At 44.2% G+C, this 20,778-nt stretch overlaps 1 protein-coding gene across 1 annotated transcript in view; it reads left to right on the plus strand.

The window, feature by feature from the left end:
• Positions 1 to 9,271: 9,271 nt before the first annotated feature.
• HCRTR2 (hypocretin receptor 2) overlaps positions 9,272 to 20,778 on the plus strand; it is a 102,622-nt gene continuing 91,115 nt past the window's right edge. Inside the window, exon 1 of the mRNA XM_029056465.2 lies at positions 9,272 to 9,513. Coding sequence (XP_028912298.1) covers positions 9,291 to 9,513 — 223 coding nt within the window. The 5' untranslated portion in view covers positions 9,272 to 9,290. The remainder of the gene's footprint in view (positions 9,514 to 20,778) is intronic.

The raw sequence follows: 20,778 nt of genomic DNA on the forward strand, positions 1-20,778 counted from the left end.
AATTTTCTCAAGTCATCATGCCCCATTTAGTCTCCATACCAAACCACCTTCCCATGACACACAAATTGATGCCTTCAAAGCCACCCGCTATATTGAACTCTACTCACTCCCATCTTTATCTCTTCATCAATCTTGTACTACTAGCTCACAGCCCTGGATCAGTTCTACCGTACACTTCCTTTTTCTGTGCAGAAGATAATAATTATAATATTTATGGTATTTGTTAAGCATTTACTATGTGCCAAGCACTGGGATAGATACAAGATAATCAGGCTGTCCCACGAGGGGCCCACACTCTTAATCCCTGTTTTACAGAGGACATAACTGAGGCACAGAGAAGTTAAGTGGCTTTCCCAAGGTCACAGAGCAGACAAGGGGAGGAGCTGAGATTAGAACCCACATCCTCTGATTCCCAAACCCTTGCTCCTTCATTAAGCCACCCCACTCAAAGTGCTGCTGGCAGAATTCCAGATATCAGGCCAACCTTGTTCATCTATTTTCCATCTTCACCTGCTTTAACTCTGCCCTCTCCAGCAACATTATTTCTCCATCCCACATTAAGGGCTTAGTAAGCACTAAATAAATGCCATTGTTTGATCCTTATTGACTCTTTGTGCAGTGTCCTTGACAGTTGTTTCAGACATTTAACTCCCTCCTCAAACCCTTTCTCCCTCCCATCCACTAACTCTTGCTCCTAATGACCTTGTTAAGTACTTTACTGATACCCCCTTACACCCTCCCCAGACTGTTTCCCCGACCACCCATAAGACTGTAAACTCACTGTGCACAGGGAATGTGTCTGTTTATTGTTGTATTGTACTGTCCCAAGTGCTTAATAGAGTGCTTTGCACACAGTAAGCACTAGATAAATATGATTCAATGAATGCATAAATGAAAATCGAAACTACTGGGAAGCAGCATGACTTAGTGGATAGAGCATGGGCCTGGGAGTCAGAAGGACCTGGGCTCTAATCCTGGCTCCGCCACATGTCTGCTGTCACCTTGGGTAAGTCACTTAACTTCTCTGGGACTCAGTTACTACATCTGTAAAATGGGGATTGACTGTGAGCTCCATGTAGGACAGGGACTGAGCCCTACCTGATGAGGTTGTATCTACTCCAACACTTGGTAAAGTGCCTGGAACACAGTAAGCACTTAAACAATACCATTTTAAAATAAAGTGCTGAGGGTAGCCCCTGATTCATTCATTCAATCGTAGTTACTGAGAACTTACTGTGCAGAGCACTTTGACTAGGAAGCCCCCTGCCTCTGATCCCACTATTCCTTGGCCATCCAATATTTGAGTGGAATGACAACTTCAGACATTTTCTGCTGAGCCCTAGTGAAGATAACTAATTATTATTATTATTAGTATTATATCAATCAATGGTATTTATCAAATGTTTACTGCATGCAGAGCACTGCACTAAATGCTCAGGAGAGTACAATACAACAGAGTTGGTAGACATATTTCTTGTCCACAATGAGCTTAAGGACTAGAGGGGGAGACAGACATTAATAGAAATAAATAGTATTAAGTGTTTTCTATGTGCCAAGCACTGAAATAGATACAAGATATGAGGTCAGACACAGTCCCTGTCCCATATGGAGCTTATAGTCCAAGTAGAGGCTAGAACAGGTATAGTATTCCCATATTTGAGATGAGGAAACTAAGGCTCAGAGAAGTCAGTTGCCCAAGGTCACATAGCAGAGTAGTGGCAGAGATGTGATTAGAACTCAAGTCCTGTTCCTCCCAGGACCATGCTCTTTCCACTATGCCACATTGCTGGACATTTGTGTGATCAGTAATACAGTTGATAACTTATTCTGATTATCCTACATATATGATAATGCCTGTCTTTTCCCCAATAGAAAGTAAGCTCTTTATGTCTTATTAAACTCTCACATAATAAATGCAACACACTTAGTGGTATCAACAAATACCATTACTACTTCTATTTATCTATGTATATTAATGTTTGTCTCCCCTTTTAGATTGTGAGCTCGTTGTGGGCAAGGAATGTGTCTAATTATTATGTCGTACTCTCCCAAGGGCTTAGTTCAATGCTTTGCACACAGTAAGTGCTCAGTAAATATATTAAATGAATGAAGCTCTTTCAGTGGAAAGAGCATGGGCTTGGGAGTCAGATGTCATGGGTTCTAATCCCAGATCTGCCACTTGTCAGCTGTGTGACTTTGGGCAAGTCACTTAACTTCTCTATGCCTCAGTTACCTCATCTGTAAAATGGGGACTAAGACTGTGAGCCGCATGTGGGACAAACTGATTACCTTGTAACCCCTCCCAGCGCTTAGAACTGTGCTTGGCACATAGTAAGCATTTAACAAATGCCAATGAGCTGGCAAGTGAGATAACAGAAACCCATCAATACTAGCCTCTAAGGAAGAGGATATGCGGTAGTTAGTTATGACATTTTTCCAAGAGTTGATAGATCACCAAAGCCACACTCTAAGAGTAGAGTGTGATTTCTGTTTGGGAAAATAATGAGGACCATACATAGAATAAATGGGTATCTGGAGTGGAGCTAGGTCTGATCCTCCAGTTTGGGGCCCAAATGAGAAGTAAATCAGTGACTAGAGTGAGCCCAATATTAGATCCTAGCATTATTGTCAGAACTGTTCATATGGTAGGAAGCGTAAGAATCAGATTGGAATGAGATCACAACCTCACTCTCAGGTAGCCGAAAGCTCTGTGCTCCTGAAAAAAGGTGTCATTTGTGAAAATCTTTTAGTTCTTTCAGACTACCAGGACACCACTTTGTGCATGACAATAACATTTTTGAATGAAGCACTGATATCCAGAAAGAATTAAGGTACTCCCCCAAAGCCCAACATATAATAGGAGGTGGTTTTTATTCATAGAACAGTGATCCCCTGTCTTTAAATAATGTATTTTCTTTCAAGGAACAGACACTGTATTATAGCCAAACATCAATTCTCCAAATATTCTTGTAGGGCAAGTAGGGGGCAGATCTTACCCTTTTATATTGCAGTTAGATTAGAACAAAAGCAGATTCTACATTTTTCCCCTGATTCCATATTATTCAGTGTGTCTTTTTAAATACTAAAACAAGTACATGTAAGCAGAAATCTTCTGAAACTTGTATACCTGTTGGTTGTGCAAACACTTCCTTATATGTTTTCATCAACTGTCATGTGCTGAAAAACCCCCATAGAAATATAGTTTTGTTTTTTTAAAAAAATAATTTGAAATCCTTATAGTTCTCTGTGTCTATGGGAGTCTCTATTTTGGAAAACGTTTACTTTAGATGATTTTTTTTTTTCCTAAGCATTTTAATATCAATTAAATATAGCCATACAATATCACTATGAAATTGTCCCAAAATGATTTGGCTTAATTATCCTGTCTAAATGGCAATTTTCAGGATTGAGTTTACACATAATTCAATATAATCATAATTGTGGCATTTGATAAATACTTTTTAATGGCATTTATTAAGTGCTTACTATGTGCCAGGCACTGTTCTAAGAGCTGGGGGGTCTTGTCTTGTCATATGCTGTTTAGTCGTTTCCAAACCGTAGCAACACCACAGACACAGTTCTTTCAGAACACCCCGCTCTCCATTTGCAATTGTTCCAATAGTATATCCATAGAATTTTCTTGGTAAAAATACAGAAGTGGTTGACTATTACCACATTCCATGCAGTAAACCAGAGTCTCCACCCTCAACTCTTCTCCCATGCCACTGCTGCTCAGCATGGATGAGTTTTGATTTACAGCAGATTGCCTTCCACTAGTTAGCCACTGCTCAAGCTAGGGAAGGAATGGATATGCCTCTGCCTGACTTTCCCTTCTGTAGCCGAGACTGGTAGAGTACTGGAAACTCTCCAGATGCGACCCTGAGAGAGTAAGTACTGGGGTAGCTACAAAGTAATCAGGTTGGATACAACCTATGTCCCACATGGGGACTACAGCTTTAATCCCCATTTTACAGATGAGGTAACTGAAGCACACTCCCCTCAGGGTCACACCTAGAGAGTTTCCAGCACTCTACCAGTTTTGACTACAGGAGGGAGAATCGATCAGAGGCTTTTCCATTCCTAGCTTGGGCAGTGGCTAGTGAATGGAAGGCAATCTGCTTCAGGTCAAAATTCACCTGTGCTGGGCCGCAACAGCATGGGAGAGAGTCAAGGGCAGACTCTCAAGTTTACTGCGCAGGAGGCAATGGTAAACCACTTCCACATTTTTACCAAGAAAACTCTAAGAATACACTCCCAGAAAAATTGACGATGGAAGTGGGGAGTTCTGGAAGACATGTCCATGGCATCGCTATGGGTCGGAAATGACTCAACAGCCTAAGGCAAGACAAACTGAAGCACAGAGTAGTGACGTGGCTTGCCTAGGTCACACAGTAGAGAGGTGGTGGAGCCGGGATTAAAATCCAGGTCCTTCTGACTCCCAGGCCCATGCTCTATCCACTAGGTCATGCTCCTTCACCACTTCCATAAACATTCCCTATTTTCCAAGCACTATATTAAGCCCTGACGTTGATATAAGGCTGTTACTAAAAATGCATCTTTAGGTTTAGTAGTCAGTCACTCAATACATCCATAACCTATTCCACTAAAATCTTCTCACCTCTTGTAGAAGGCAAGTCACTGGGAAAAAAGTCAGTAAGCAGCAGAGATTAAAAATGAACTTTCAGGTTATCTCACCTATAATTTTCTAAAGTGGAAAAAATAGGAAGAGTATTTTATAATGTTAATTTTATGATAATTTGACTTTATTCAGAAACTAAACTGTGTATTATGGAGTAATGTGTTTATATCTGAGAAAAATCTAACAGCATTTACTGGCAAAACAGATTAAAATCATTAATTTTGGAGAACAAGGGTATAATTTATGAGAAATAGATATCACATTGATATGGACTCCAACTCTAATTCAGTTCTTCAGCCCCTGCCTCTAGGCAGAAGAACAATGAAATATATGGATTTTTTTTTAAATGGAAACAAAGTAGAGTTGATCCTTCCTGTAGTTGGTCAGGTTCAAATGAGCCAGATGTGGGGGAACTGCAATGGATTTCAAACCTATATTTTTATCCATCTGTCATCCCAGCCACATGAAGATCCTATGTAGATGTGATTGGTTTAGTATCATTTGCCAACAACATTAATTCAAAAAAATCACCTTCTCTCCCCTGAAATGTCTCACTTAATTACATCTAAATATGTCAGTTTTATAAAATGTATTTTTATTAGATTTCAAAATATACTATTCGGGATCTCAACTAATAGAATATCAACTATTCCAGTGACCCCTTGGATCTCTAGATTTTAAGCTCACTGTGGGCAGGAATGTATCTGTTTGTTGTTGTATTGTACTCCTCCAATCACTTAATAGAGTGCTCTGCATACAGTAAGCACTCATTAAATTAGATTGAATGAGTGAATTAATATAATGCTATAATTTCCTACTGGAGTCAAGACCTGAACTGCTATCACCAGATACGCAGGTAAATACTCTAAACCTTATTATAGTTCCAGACATCAGAGCCTTTATTGTCTTGAAGCATAACTTTCTGCCCTTTATCTGGTATGCATTTCCATTTCAAGTTAGTGTGACTCAGATAGGTGGAGAAATAGGCCAGCTAAAATCAAATTACATTCAAGAAGATTCCAAGAGTCAAGTTTTATCTGTTTTGAAGTTGTTATTCTACCTCTCTTTGGTGAACATAGATGCTAGTTGGATCTATACAAATTGTATTTTTTTAAGATACCCAGTTTTGTATTTAAATTGTTAATTTTCAGATTAGCAAACTTTAGCTCAGTATAATTTATGGCCACTTACTGACACCTTTTAAAAGTGTTTTTAATTTTCTAAAGTGATGGTTGATCACAGGTGGATCTTTGTTAGGAACTTCAACTGTTTGATCTGAAAAATGAGCAATCTACTTGAATTCAGTCTTTCAATAATTGTAAGCCGATGGAATGAGCTTCAAGAAAGAGGACTAAACATTTAGGGAAATAACTAGATATGAGCTAGTATAGGCTTTCCCAGTAATAGATGTAAGCACTTCATACTGTGGAGGTCTGTCATGTAAGGATGGTTTCTTGTTGAACTTCTTTGGTCAGTTTAATTTAGGGATGAAAAGAATGCCATCCTGAAGCTTGAGTGAAATGGCAAATATGATAAACAGCAAATGGACTCTCTTCATCTATATGTATGCATTCACAAAGCCTCGACCCTAATCTACCTCATGCCATCCCCAAGGGAAAGACAGAAGCAGCCACAGAATTAAGCTTCCAAAAACTTAAAACCTAGTTTTGGCTGTCACTGTGTCTGCTATTGGTGCTGCTGGATTCTGAGCAGTAAGGAGCTTAAAATTCTGCTCCTGCATCCACAGTATTGTGTCTACTTGTCCTAGACTCATGTTAGCATTTTATTGTTTCATCCTTCCTTATGTGTTTATCAGTTCCTTCTTCCCACATGTGATTTTAGATGATGAGTCACTTGAGGTGTAGGAACTATTTAATTCTTCCCCATGCATTTTTTCCCTAGTGTTAAGCATAGTGCTCTGCATAGAGTAAATGCTTAATAAGTAGAATTACCACTACTACTTCTGCCAAGTTGTCCTCTCCCTGCCTTTTAATAACAGCTAGGAATATGTGTCTTGTCCAAGATATATTTTCATAAAAGGAAAAGATATATTTTAATCAAAACAATAGAGAGTTGCCTATATAATTGAAGACATGATCAATGTTGACTGGTGGAAAAACATGTGTAATAAAGATAAATCTAGGATTATTACAATGAGAAAACAATCCCAGTTAGACCTTGAAAGATTTATTGACTTCTCATTTGTTCTTTATAATAATTTAATGAAATGTGATTTTTTTAGGCATAAAATACCAAAGGGGTCTGTTGCAATTACATTCAAGGTGAAATGCCATGAAATGGAACCTAACAGCCTTATTCCTTTGAGAAATGACAACACTCTCCCTTCATGTACGGATTATCATTGACAACAAGGGACTTCTAAAAATGAATGATTGTAGTGTTGCAGAGAAGTTGCGATGCCTCTTTTTTTGTTTTGTTTTTACAAATAGAGTATGAAAAAATCAGGGGAAGAAAGGCACTGCTGTCAACAAGAAAGGTTAGCAAATTTAAGATGGAAAGTATATTCCTTTTTCTTCACATTGCAGCAATGGCCATGCAATGTTGCTTAATGAATAAGGAAAGATCACAAGAGTAGACTGATAAATCAGAAAAATACTTGACCTGGGAGAGAGAGAGATATCAAACATTTAAAATTCTTCCCCAGTCACAACAGAATGGCAGTCACATTAGTCCAGACATAAACATTTCATTGAAGAGGTAAATCAACTTACTCTCTGAATTCTCCACCTAGAACTCTTTCTTATCCCGCTCAATCACCCTCAGCTCGTTCATCAATTAGCATGTTACAGTATTACAGACAATCTCTTAAGAATGGCACGGTACATTGTGGATGCATTTATGACCTCTAATGTCCTTCAAAGATTAAATTTTATGTGATATATGTTAGAGAATGCCTGCTGTAGTCAACCGTATTCCCCAACCTTAAAGTTGTCCTCCTTCCTTCCCCTCCTGCCCCAGCGAGCTGGGAGAAGAAAAAAAAAGCTACAGCAGCTAGCCAAGTGCTAAGTTAAGAAACCACAGTGTTTTTGAAAGAAAACTGTTCTTAGGTGGCCAGGTTTGAAGGACAGGACAAGGAAAGAGAAAACGATTGCAGCTCGAATGTGCAAGCTACAGCAACTACACCACAGTATACAAAGGGATGTCTACAAAGTAAAGCCCTCTTTACATTGTATATCACATTAAGAATCCTAGCAAACGCGTTAGACTTTAAACACGACTGGGACGGTGCTGGCCATACTATCCTCTCCCCCAAAGTATTTCCGTGCAAGTATTGCAGGTGTCCACGCTCGCTTCTGCAGGGACTGAAGAGGTGGAGGGGGAAGCGGTTTTTTGGAGAGGAGGAAGGAGGCAAAGGGGTTTTGCAGGAAGGGGGGGACGAGGAGGCTGAGATCCCAATGCTGGTGACGTCCCCCGCCGCCCTCCCCTCCCTCCTGTCTCACTCCCTCTCTTCTCCTCGTTCAGTGCCAGCTCTCTGGGCTCCCGTCAGGGACTGTGCTGCGCGCTGCGCTCTGCGGACCGAGTGCTGGAATGAGACGTCGCTGAGCCTGGGCGCTGCCCTCTGCTCTCCTCCAGCTCGGCGGCGCTCCGGGCCACTGCGGCCTCCGAGAGACCCTCACCCTCTCCACTCCTCCCTCTCTCGCCTTGGGCCCCTAAAAGCTCAGGAGAGCGGCGGGATAAGTTCCCCGGGACAAGTCTCTCTCTGGTGGCATTGGCTCCACAACTTTTGGCGTCATTTTCCTTCCCTTTCTCCCCCCTTTCCAGTGTCTCCCCTTCCATCCTCTCCTTTCCTCCCTAAATGCCCCCTTCCACTCTCTCCTCCTCTGCCTGAATCACCTCTTGCCAGTCCAGTCTTCCTACCTCCCCCCAAGTTTCTCCCCACTTTCCATTGTCTCCCCTCCCATCCTCTCCTTACCTCCCTGAATGCCCCCTTCTTCTCCTCCCTCCTCCTCTGCCTGAATCACCTCTTGCCAGTCCAGTCTCCCCTCCCGCCACCCCCGCCCAAGTTTCCCCCCCCTTTCCAGTGTCTCTCCTCCCATCCCCTCCTACTTCCCCAAATGCCCCCTTTTACTCTCTCCTTTGCCTGAATCACCTCTTGCCAGTCTCCCCTCCCGCCCCCCCCCTCAAGTATCCCCCCTTCCAGTGAGTGTCTCCCCTCCCATCTTCTCCTTACCTCCCTGAATACCCCCTTCCACTCCCTCCTCCTCTGCCTGAATCACCTCTTGCCAGTCCAGTCTCCCCTCCCGCCCACCAGAAGTTCCTCCTTCCCTTTCCAGTGTCTCCCCTCCTATCTTCTCCTGCCTCCCCGAATGCCCTCTTTTTCTCTCTCCTCCTCTGCCTGAATCACCTCTTGCCAGTCCAGTCTCCCCCCGCCCCCACCAAGTTTTCCCCCCTTCCAGTGTCTCCCCTCCCATCCTCTCCCTACCTCCCTGCACGCCCCCTTCTTCTCCTCCCTCCTCTGCCTGAATCAGCCTCTTGCCTGTGTCCCCCCTCCCTCTCCCTGAATCTCTCCCTCCCCACCCACCTAGCCACCCACCCACTCACCCACCCACCCAGCCACCCACCGCAGGTGCCCATGGCTCAGGCGGCACGGAGCTTGCAGTACTGAGAGGACCCGGATCCTGAGCCCGTGATGTCCAGCGCCAAACTCGAGGATTCCCCCCCTTGTAGGAACTGGTCATCGGGTCCGGAGCTGAATGAGACACAGGAGGCTTTCTTGAACCCTTCGGACTACGACGATGAGGAATTCCTGCGGTACCTGTGGAGGGAGTATTTGCACCCCAAGGAGTATGAATGGGTCCTGATTGCTGGCTACATCATCGTGTTCCTGGTCGCCCTCGTGGGCAACGTCCTGGGTGAGTAGGACCTGCTCCTGGGTGAGTAGGACCTGCCCCTGACTCCGGGCCAGGGGCAACAGGGCTGCACCCACACCCCTGGCTAGCCCAAGTCCGGCCCGGGATGGGGGAAATGGGCTTGGAGGGAGGATGGCAGCCTAAGGAGAAAAGTTTTCGATTTGTTGCCAACCCCAGAAGGATGCTCTCTGGGGGACGGGGGTCTTTTTCTGGTCCGGGGGTCTTTTTCTGGGTCCGGGACTGGGGAGTAGGGGAAACCCCCATCACAGTCCGCCTCCCACTCCACAAACCATTCAACCCAGCCCTGTAGTGTGAGGATGAGTGGGGTGAATGGCGAGTGCAATGGGAGGTTGGGGGGGGGGCGATATGCCCCGGGGCTAGGAGTATCTCCGGGCAAGGGGGACGGGGCCCAGGGAAGCTGCGGCTCGGAGGGTTTTCTACCAGGGGCAAAAGCTTTGGGGGCTCGCAAAGCTGCCCTCCACCCGCTGGACCCGGCCCCGCCTGCCCAGAGGAGCCTCCGACCAGCTGCAGCTGCAGCAAGCGAGCTGGGGCCAAGGAGGCAGGCCACCGGGCGACCAGGAGACCAGGGAGCTCCAGGGACTTGCACCCACGGGGTGACCCTGGAAAGGCAAGGGCTGTGCAGGAAGCGAGGGGGTGGAGGGAGAGCCCCGGGCGGGGCAGTTGGCCAAAAGTGACCACAAAACCATTATCAGAGAGTATTTCCTGATCTCTGGATTAGGCAGTGTGTGGAATATTAAGGGAGAGAGAGAGAGACAGCCCCCGCACTCTGAAGGATAAACAAAGATTGCTCTCTTGCGCTCCCCTCTCTCTCTTCCCCCTCCCATCTTTTTTTTTCTTTTGTTATTTCTCAATGGGGGTGGGTGGAGATGCTTTGCATTGGTGGAAACCCGTCCTGCTCCTTCCTCTCAGGGAGAGAGCAGCAGAGGAGATGACACAAGCAGGGATGTAATTTAGGCGGGGAAAGAAGCTTTGATGGAAGTGAAGCGCGAGACGGATCGAGTGAAATTATTGTCTCATGTTTGGAAATGGGAGAGCGGAAAAGATGAGCGTGGGGAGAGGGACGGGGAAAAATGAACCGTTGAACTATTCTTGATTTGGAAATGAGGAGGGGGGGGGGGGATGATGTGATGACTATTGGAAGGTTTCAAAATCCAGATCCAAGTTTAACCCTGCCCCCAGGTGGGCAGGTTGGGTGTTGAGGCGCTCACACGTGCTCTGGAAACAACACAGTAAAATTGACTGATTGCAAGGGACTGACAATTATTTAATGTTTGTCTTTTGGTAAGGCAGATAAAGATTCTTCTCCCCCGTTCCCCCGTTCCTCTTCTTCCCTTGGCACAGTCTATGCTCCTTGTAGACTACCTCCAGGCTAAATATTTTCCTCTTGTGAAATGATGCTGTGTAATGAATAACTCCTCAGAGAACATCTTTTGGTTCTACACCCACTCTTTTAGAGAACTCATTTGCTCTCATGGCTCCAACTACCATCTCTGTGCAGATGATTCCCAAATCTATGACTCCAGCTCTGATCTCTTCCCTTTTCTGTAGTCTTACATGTCCTCCTACCTTCATGTTATCTTTACCTGAATGCCCCACCGACCCCTCAAACTAAACATGTCCAAAACAGGACTTCTTATCTTCCCAATAAAACCCTGTCTCCACTGTAGACAGCACCACTCTTCTTCCTATTTCACAAGCATATAACCTTGGCATTGTCTTAGACTAATTTCTCTCTCATACAACCCCTGTATCAATATTTCTCCAAATCCTGTTGGCTTTACCTTCACAAAATTGCTAAAATCCACCCTTTCCTCCCCATCAAAACTGCTACTACATTGATCCAAGCAGACTTCACCCCTTTAATGCCAACCTACTCACTGTACCTCTCTCATCTATTTCACTGCAGACCTTCTCACCCACATCCTACCTTTGGCCTGAAATACCCTTTCTCTTCATCTCCGAAAGACTCTCCCCACCTTCAAAGGTGGGGAGTACTGAATACTCATCTCCTTCAAGAAGCCTTCCTTGACTAAGCCCTCATTTCTCTCTGCGTCACCCTGACTTGCTTCCTTTATTCACCCCTCTTTTAGTCCCAAAGCACTTATGCACAAATCCATAATTTATTAAGTTATATTATTGTCTGTCTCCCCCCTCTAGATTGTTAGCTCACTGTGGGCAGAGATTGTGTGTACTAACTCTATTATTTGTACTCTCCCAAGTGCTCCATGCAGTGCTCTACACAAAGTAAGTGCACAATAAGTTTGATTGATTAATCCTATCTTGCCTTGACTACTGCATCAACTTCCCTGCCTCCCTCTCTCTCCCCACTCCAGTCTATACTTCACTCTGCTGCTCAGATCATTTTCTACAAAAGCATTCAGTTCCACATAACTACTTCTCAAGAACCTCCTATGGTTGCTGATCTACCTCCAATACAAAAAGAAACTTCCTACAGTGGACTTTAAAGCCATCGATTCATTCATTCAATAGTATTTATTGAGCCCTTACTATGTGCAGAGCACTGTACTAAGTGCTTGGAATGTACAATTTGGCAACAGATAGAGACAGTCCCTGCCCAGTGACAGGCTCACAGTCTAAACGGGGGAGACAGACAGCAAAGCAAAACAGAACAAAAAAAAACAAGACTCAATCAGCTTGCCCCTTCCTTACTTACCTCTCATTTCCTACTACGGCCCAACCTGCACACTTTGCTCCTCTAGTACCAGTTTACTCACTGTGCCGTGATCTCATCTATCACACTACAGACCCCTTTCCCTCTGGCCTATGCACCCTCTCTCCCTTCTTCTTATATGGCAGACCACCACTCTCCCCATCTTCAAAGCCTTATTATGGTGGCCTCTTTTCCCCAGCTCCCTCTCTCTTCTGTCAGGCTATATGCTATGATCTGAACCCCTTGGGTATTTGGTATTCACCCACCCTCAGATCCACAGCACTAATGTACTTATCTATGAGTAATTGAGTAATGAGTAATGAGTAAATGATTTATTTATATTAATGTCTGGCTCCCCCTTTGTACTCTCTCAAGTGCTTAGTACAATGTTCTGCACACAGTAAGCGCTTAATGAATACTGTTGAGTTGATGGATTGTGGGGGCTAAATTCTCCCCAATATTTATCCAAATGCTCATAGTCCTGATCAGCGATGGGAGGGCAGGGGGAAACTTCATCTGTACTTACTGCCTATAAAGACTCATGCTGAAGTCGGGAGAGACTTGAGACTCTTACCTACACTTCGGCCCTCAAGCCCAGTGGTTGTGGGGATGTTGGTGACTGTGGGCATCCTGATTCCCAAACCAATATGGAGTAAGAGTGAGGAAAGCTGGATATCTGACAGGTGACCCCTTTGAGGCATAGGGCACAGACATCAGAGACTCCAAATAATTTCAAGGAAGTTGGTTCCCACTAGTCACTCGTACTTTTAGAACATGGTTGGGCCCGTTTCCCCACCCAAACATACCACCGAGTTCCAAAATAAAATGCAAAAAGCACCAGGAAGTGGAAAAATTAGACTGAGTTTTGTTGAGGAGAGACAGCCCCAGAAAAGAAAAGCTATTACAGGAATTTGAACCCTTTATTCACCCCACCCTTGGCCCCATACTACTTATGAACATATCTGTAATTTAATGACTGTCTCCCCATCTAGACCTTAAGCTCCTTGTGGGTAGGAATGATTCTACCAACTCTACTATATTGCACCTGCCCAAGGGCTTTGTACAATGATTTTCACATAGTAAGTGCTCAATAAGTACAATTCATCTATCTGAATTCATCCATTGCCTACTTTTAGCATTGCCTCTACTTTAGGGGAAATGTTGGGTTGGAAGGGAGGGTGTTAATGTATCCACTGATAATTCAGCCCACTAGGAAATATTTTCCACAGTTCATGAAAATGAACCTTTGTTGGGTACAGGTGAAAACAAACACATGTTGACAATACCACTCCCCCAATTCCTTTTCTCTCTGTCTCTGCTGTCCTTGTCAGGATTCCCTTTGATTTTTCTCCCTGATTTACTGCTCCCATACAATCCCTTTCCCTTTATTGTCCCATACCATACATATTTAATGAGACTGAATCTGCTCAATGGGACACCTTTCTGATTCTGGCTGTGAAGATGGACATGCTGTTCAGGAAGGTCAGGTTTTAGTTTCCAGAAGGAGGATCTTCCTAACTAACTCACAGTGAGTTGTAAAAGAGTGCTCTTCAGGCACCGTCCATTGCACAGTGCTGAAATGTCATTCCAATCTGAGATTTCAGAGAAGACCACATTAGAGTAAACCTTTTCCTCCTGAGGCAGCTACCTATCCTCCTCAAGGTTGGGGGAGCACAGAATCTCTTTATGGATAAACTGAAACCCATTTTTTTTTGCCTCAGTCTCTGAAAGTTGACAGGTTTAGTCTTGACATTTAAACAAATGAGCAGTGTCATTACTCACAGGCTAACTTCCTGCTCTTTGATGTCACTGTCAAATTTGCAAAATGGATTAGAGAGAATTGCTTTTTTTCCCCCTCTGGTATAAGTGATTTTATGCAGAGAATGGCAGGATGAGAAAGCATATCACTCATGTATTATACAGAGACATTAGCTCTGAAGGTGAAATACCCTGGTATAGGCAAAAGATTTAATCATCCTCCTTTTGGGCTCCATTGAATAATTTTGTTTCAAGGGATCCCTTTACTTGGCAAAACACAGCATTGTGGAACTCCTAAATATTCCTTCTGTAGAATCATAGAGGAGCAATGTGGTTAGAACACATGTCCAGGTCTCAGGAAAACATCTGACTTGCTATAAACTCTGTCCACTTAGATAGTCACTCTCTTTGAGCAAGTTTCACTGTCTCCATCTACAACCAGCTTTCCTTCTTTTCCATACCCTACAGAGGTGTTGTGACTGAGAAGGGAGCAGGAACATTTGTTTTGGCTACTCTATGCCACCCCTGGAATTAGAAATGAAGAGTGAGAAGCTGGATATGGAAGGGGCAGGAGAAAGGGAAAGGGAGGGGGTGGAGGGGAAGGCAAAATTGTGTTCAAGTCTGCTCTTTGAAGGGCTTTGTGAGTTACTCTGACAACACTCAACAATTAAATACAGTTAAAACTGTGGTGTTTAAGTGCTTATTATGTGAAAAAACACTGTAATAATTGATACTGACCTAATTCCTGTCCCAAATGGGACTCCAAATTTACAGGAGAGGCAGAACTATCATTTATCACATATCATTCAACTATCATTTTACAGGTGAGGAAACCGAGGCACAGAGCAGTGAAATGACTTGCCCAAAGTCACACAAAGTATGTGGCAGATCTGGGATTAGCACCTAGCTTTCCTAACTCCCAGGCCCATGCTCTTTCCACTAGACCACACTGTTTCTCAATAATTTGATCTCTGAATTGGAGTATGTAAGAGTAAATGTGAATATCTGCTCAGTGACCTAAGAAGGTGAACTCACTTGCCCCTTTCTAGAAGCAGTAGGGGGCAGAAGACCCGATGCTTTGGCCCACAATCCTAACCCTAGAGGGATCATCCAGGATATCACCAATTCTCTGGAAGTGATACCTTGTGTTCTAGACTTCCAGAAATAAGCAAATGAGGGTAAGAGCTGATTGGCTTATTGAGACGGTGAGCCCCACATGGGACAGAGACTGTGTCCAACCCAATTTGCTTGTATCCACCTCAGTGTTTAGTATAGTGCCTGCCACACAGTAAGCACTCTACCAATACCACGATTATTATTATTATTATTATTTTAGAGAATCCTCTGAAGCAAAATGGGTGCTACCACAGTCTTTTTTGGTAATCCATCTGACTCACTGGAAAACAAATGCCTGATGAATGAAGCAGGCTTATTATGTTCCTAAATGTTCTGTCTTTTAGATACAATTTAGGACTGAGGAAGCCCACACAAATGTGCCCAGTACCTTTTTGTATCATTTATTTCACAATTTTAGTTCCTAGATTCATGGTGCCCTATCCCCAACAAGTAAGAGCAATCATTTTATAAGAAATTCCTTCCGATTTCAGTGGCAAAGCTATTCTTAACTTAAACTGCCCAGGATTTAGTTTAGGGTTGTGCAGCCTTTGGGACTCTTGGAGTTATTCCAGAATGGCAATGTGTTAACTACGTATGATTTTAGAGGAGAAAAAAACCTCTTTTGATTCTCTGCTTTTGCCCATCAGTGCAAATAAGTTTTCTTTGCTTTGCTGTTGCATGAACCAGGTCCTCTGAAATTGTGGTATTTGTTAAGCTCTTATTATGTGCCAGGCACTGAACTAAACACTAGGGTGGATAGAAGCAAATCAGGTTGGACACAGTCCCTGTTCCAAAATGGGTCACAGTCTTAATCCCCATTTTACAGATGAGGTAACTGAGGCACAGAGAAGTTAAATGACTTCCCCAAAGTCACCTAGCAGACAAGTGGCAGAACCAGCATTAGAACCCAGGTCCTCCAACTCCCAGGCCCATGCTCTTTCCATAGGCCAGTAGAACATTTCTCATTTGGGCACCCCAGCAATGAGTACCACTCCCTGGAGAAGTACAGAATAGGAAGCACCCTAAAATAACTCACTTCATCCTAAGCACCTTAATTCCCATTCCCTCTAGGGAGGATCTGACACATGTCCACAGGTCCAGGTACTGAGAATATGCTGTCTACAAGTCTCCCTTTTAATTACTATGACCATTTACATATTCCCTCCCCCAACCATCTCACTCGCTCAAATCCTCTCTGACCTTCTATGGGCTGGGCTGCGAATTCATTCCCTCAGCTGATCATTATTTGCCCCTAACAGAGTCTGTTCCTCCTGGTGGGGCATATTGAGTCCTACCATCCTGGGTTTGCTGCCACCACACAACTGGGATCTAGGGTTTGAGTGCTGGTTGCAGGTGAGGCACCACCGAGTCTGATGTCCACTCACTCCAGACAGCAGAGGGTTAGAGTCCAGGTCTCTGCTTCTGGGGAGCTGAAGGGGAAGGAGGTACCTGGAGAGGGTTGGGCCTAACTCCACTCTATACTTGACTCTCAGTTGCACAAGGTGGGGAAAAAGGCTGTGAATGGGAGCTGGAACCAGGGCTCTGGTCGAGGAGGCATGGTAGAGGATGTTAGTCCTGTGGCAGAAGCACCCCAAACTTTCTGTGTGGTGTGTGCAGCTGGTGTCACTCCTATCTGTGTCCCAGACCTTGCAGAAAGCACCTCCCCTTCTCCTTTCCCACTCCTCTCACCCAAGCCCCTTACCACATACTAGGAAATTGGGAAACCTCCTACTCCTTCTCCTCCCCCTGATCTCACAGACACATTCGTGGCTAGAATCCTGGGCTCTGTCTGGCAGTGAGACCAGCACAGCTCAGGCTATGGCTGCCACCACCATTAACATCAACCAGAGTGTCACCCTGGCAATCAATCATATTTATTGAATGCTTACTGTGTACAGAGGTCTGTAGTAAGTGCTTGGAAGAGTTCAATGGTCAATTTTGCACAATATTGAGACAGTACAATATGACAGAGGTGGTAGACTCATTCCCTGCCCACAATGAGCTTACAGACTAGAGGGCAAACTCTGCCTGGGTAACAAGTATGAGCGGTGACTTACTAGGAGCAAGATGGAAGAATTGGCAGCTGTTCCTACCCACTGCCTTACCTTTCTCACCCCTTCTTTGGACACTGTCCCATGTGTACCTGCACAAGGAGGTATCCTTGAGTGGTGGATTTGTGACAGGAAGTGGGTAGGTCCATAGATATGTATCCTTCAACACCTTAGGTAATTGCTGCATGGAGAGTATAAGAGTGTTCCTTATAAATAGCAAAATGATTGGAATATTATTAATAACTTGCTCTGAACACTGTCATCTTTCTTTCAAACCTTTACTCTTCAATGGCAGAGGAGATTGTATAACTCAGTAGATGGGTTGACTGGAATCAAAACTGGAAGAAACCTTAAATATCCCCTTTGCACTCCTTGAACCCTGGTGGCAGTAATTCTAAACTCTGAGACTAGAAAGTGCAGGGAAACACATTTGGTAGCCTTTTCAGAAGATTGATAGAGTATTTTCCATCATTCATTTCTCTTATCCTAAATCTCTCATTATAATTAAAGCCCCTTTTCTTTTCTTTTAGATGGCCACTCACCTGTTGTACCCTTAAGTCTTTATATTAAATCATCAGGTACTTGAGAAATGGTTTAATTCTCAGCATTTTATGAATTAATTAATCTCAACTCTTTTACGATTTCTTCTTATGGTCTGTTTTACAACCATTAATTATATTAAATAATGTTTGTAATAATTGTGTTGCCCTCTCTGGATTCTTTCCATATAATTTTCAATATGAAACTCCCAAGTAGACCTTGATCTCCAAAAAAAGACTTGAGAGACTCATATTCAGAATATTTTTGGACTACCCATGCCAATGGCATGGAGCAGTGACTCAAATAATGCAAAATAGGGAGCAGTTCCAAATAATTTCTAGTATACTTTGGGATACATTTTGGATTGATGTTTGAATGTAATTCCATCCCCTCCTCTTCCCGCCCCCACCCCAGATAACAGAAATTAATCTCTCTAAAGATTTACAGGTGAATTTCACAATTACAAATCAACCAGATCCCTTTTCTAACCATTTCCCCTGTGTTCAGTTGTGTCCATTTTCCTGACAGAGGACAGGAGCAGTGTTTGCCTAGATCCTGGAAGTAATGGGACTCTGACCTCAGAGGAGGAATGAGAATGCAAAATCCCCAATCATTCAGGAGCTAAGCTGGGGTCCGATATCTGGATTTGGGGATACTTTTAGAATGGTTTACATCTCATAGATGGTATTAGGTCCTGCCTACCTATTTCATTCATTCATTCAATCATATTTATTGAGTGCTTACTTTGTATAGAGCACTATATTAAGTGCTTGGAAAGTACAATACAGCAAGAAAGAGAGACAATCTCTGCCCACAAGGAATGATTTCTGCCCATTTTGTTTTTGACTCTGGTCTCTTCTCCCATTCTTTACTTCTCGTCCTTAATTTTCCATTCTTTCTATTAATTTTCCCAGGGGTCTTCTTCCAGGGGTTGTTTGTCTTTCTAAAATAGACATTTCTTTCTCTAGACTATAGTTTGGACCAGCAGGGGGAGACATCAGATGGTTAGGTCTTATCCTTTGGGAGGGATCCATCAACCATTTTCCAATATATGTGGCCCCAGTACGGCTTTCCTTTTGAAAGGAGGATGGGTTTAGACTACATCTTTTCTCCCAATGGCAATCTCTATCCTTCCTGTGGTTCCCTTCCTACCTCTCCTCTCAGTGATTCTTTTGTTCACATTCTTTTCATTTTCCTTTTCCTGTTGTCCAATTCTTCTCAATACTTTCTCAGTAACTGTCCCTTTAGGTCTATCTCTTCAGTTTCTCACCCTGAGAAGTGGTTTGGCCTATTGGAAAGATCCTAGGCATGGGAATTAGGAGACCTAGATTCTAATCCTAGCTCTGCTACTTATCTGCTGTGTGACCCTGGACATGTCACTTAACTTCTCAGTGCTTCAGTTTCCTACCTGTAAAAACATGATTCACTATCTGTCCACCTTTGTACTTAGAATGTGAACTCCGTGTGGGACAGGGACTATGTCTCACCTGATTAACTTGTATTGATGCAAGTGCTTAGAATGTACAATTCGGCAATGATAGAGACAATCCCTGTTCATTGACGGGCTTACAGTCTAATTGGGGGAGACAGACAGACAAAAACAATAGCAGTAAACATAATCAAGGGGATGTACATCTCATTAACAAAGTAAATAGGGTAATCAAAATATATACAAATGAGCCATTGAGCACAGTGCTGAGGGGAGGGGAAGAGAGGGCGGAGGAGCAGAGGGAAAGGGGGGGAAAGAGGGCTTAGCTGAGGGGAGGTGAAGGGGGGCCAGAGAGGGAGCAGAGGGAAAAGGGGAAGTTCAGTCTGGGAAGGCCTCTTGGAGGAGGTGAGCTCTCAGTAGGACTTTGAAGAGGGGAAGAGAATTAGTTTGGCGGAGGTGAGGAGGGAGGGCATTCCAGGACAGCGGGAGGATGTGGCCCAGGGGTCGACGACGGGATAGGCGAGAATGGGGGACAGTGAGGAGGTGGGCGGCAGAGGAGCGGAGCCTATGGGTTGGGCAGTAGAAAGAGAGAAGGGAGGAGAGGTAGGAGGGGGCAAGATGATGGAGAGCCTTGAAGACTAGAGTGAGAAGTTGTTTTTTTGTGCGGAGGTTGATAGGCAACCACTGGAGGTTTTTAAGAAGGTGAGTGACATGCCCAGAGCATTTCTGCAGGAAGATGAGCTGGGCAGCAGATTGAAGAATAGACTGGAGTGGGGAGAGACAGGAGGAAGGGAGATCAGAGAGAAGGCTGACACAATAATCCAGCCAGGATATTATGAGAGCCTATACCAGTAAGATAGCCATTTGGGTGGAGAGGAAAGAGCAGATCTTGGCAATATTATAAAGGTGAGACCGGCAGGTCTTGGTGATGGATTGGATGTGTGGGGTGAATGAGAGCTGAGTCAAGGATGACACCAAGGTTATGGGCTTGAGAGCCAGGAAGGATGGTCGTACCATCCACAGTGATAGGGAAGTCAAGAAGAGGACAGGGGTTGGGAGGGAAGATAAGGAGCTCAGTTTTGGACATGTTGAGTTTTAGGTGGCAGACAGACATCCAGGTAGAGACGTCCTGGAGGCAGGAGGAGTTACGAGCCTGAAGGGAGGGAGAGAGGACAGGGGCAAAGATGTAGATTTGTGTGTCATCTGCATAGAGATGATAGTTGAAGCCGTGAGAGCGAATGAGTTCACCAAGGGAGTGAGTGTAGATGGAGAACAGAAGAGGGCCAAGAACTGACCCTTGAGGAACTCCTACAGTTAGAGGATGGGAGGGGGCGGAGGAGTCCACCAAGGAGACCGAGAATGAACGGCCAGAAAGATAAGAGGAGAACCAGGAGAGGACGGAGTCCATGAAGCCAAGGTGAGATAAGGTGTGGAGGAGAAGGGGATGGTCGACAGTGTCAAAGGCAGCTCAGAGGTCAAGGAGGATTAGAATAGAGTAGGAGCCATTGGATTTGGCAAGAAGGAGGTCATGGGTGACCTTTGAGAGAGTAGTCTTGGTAGAGTGGAGGGGACGGGAGCCAGATTGGAGGGGGTCCAGGAGAAAATTGGACTTAAGGAATTCCATCACTTAGTCTTGGCATAGAGTAATTAGTGTTTAACAAATACCATTATTAGTATTATTG

This window comes from Ornithorhynchus anatinus, chromosome 1 (genome assembly GCF_004115215.2).
Source record: "Ornithorhynchus anatinus isolate Pmale09 chromosome 1, mOrnAna1.pri.v4, whole genome shotgun sequence".
Classification (NCBI taxonomy): Eukaryota; Metazoa; Chordata; class Mammalia; order Monotremata; family Ornithorhynchidae; genus Ornithorhynchus; species Ornithorhynchus anatinus.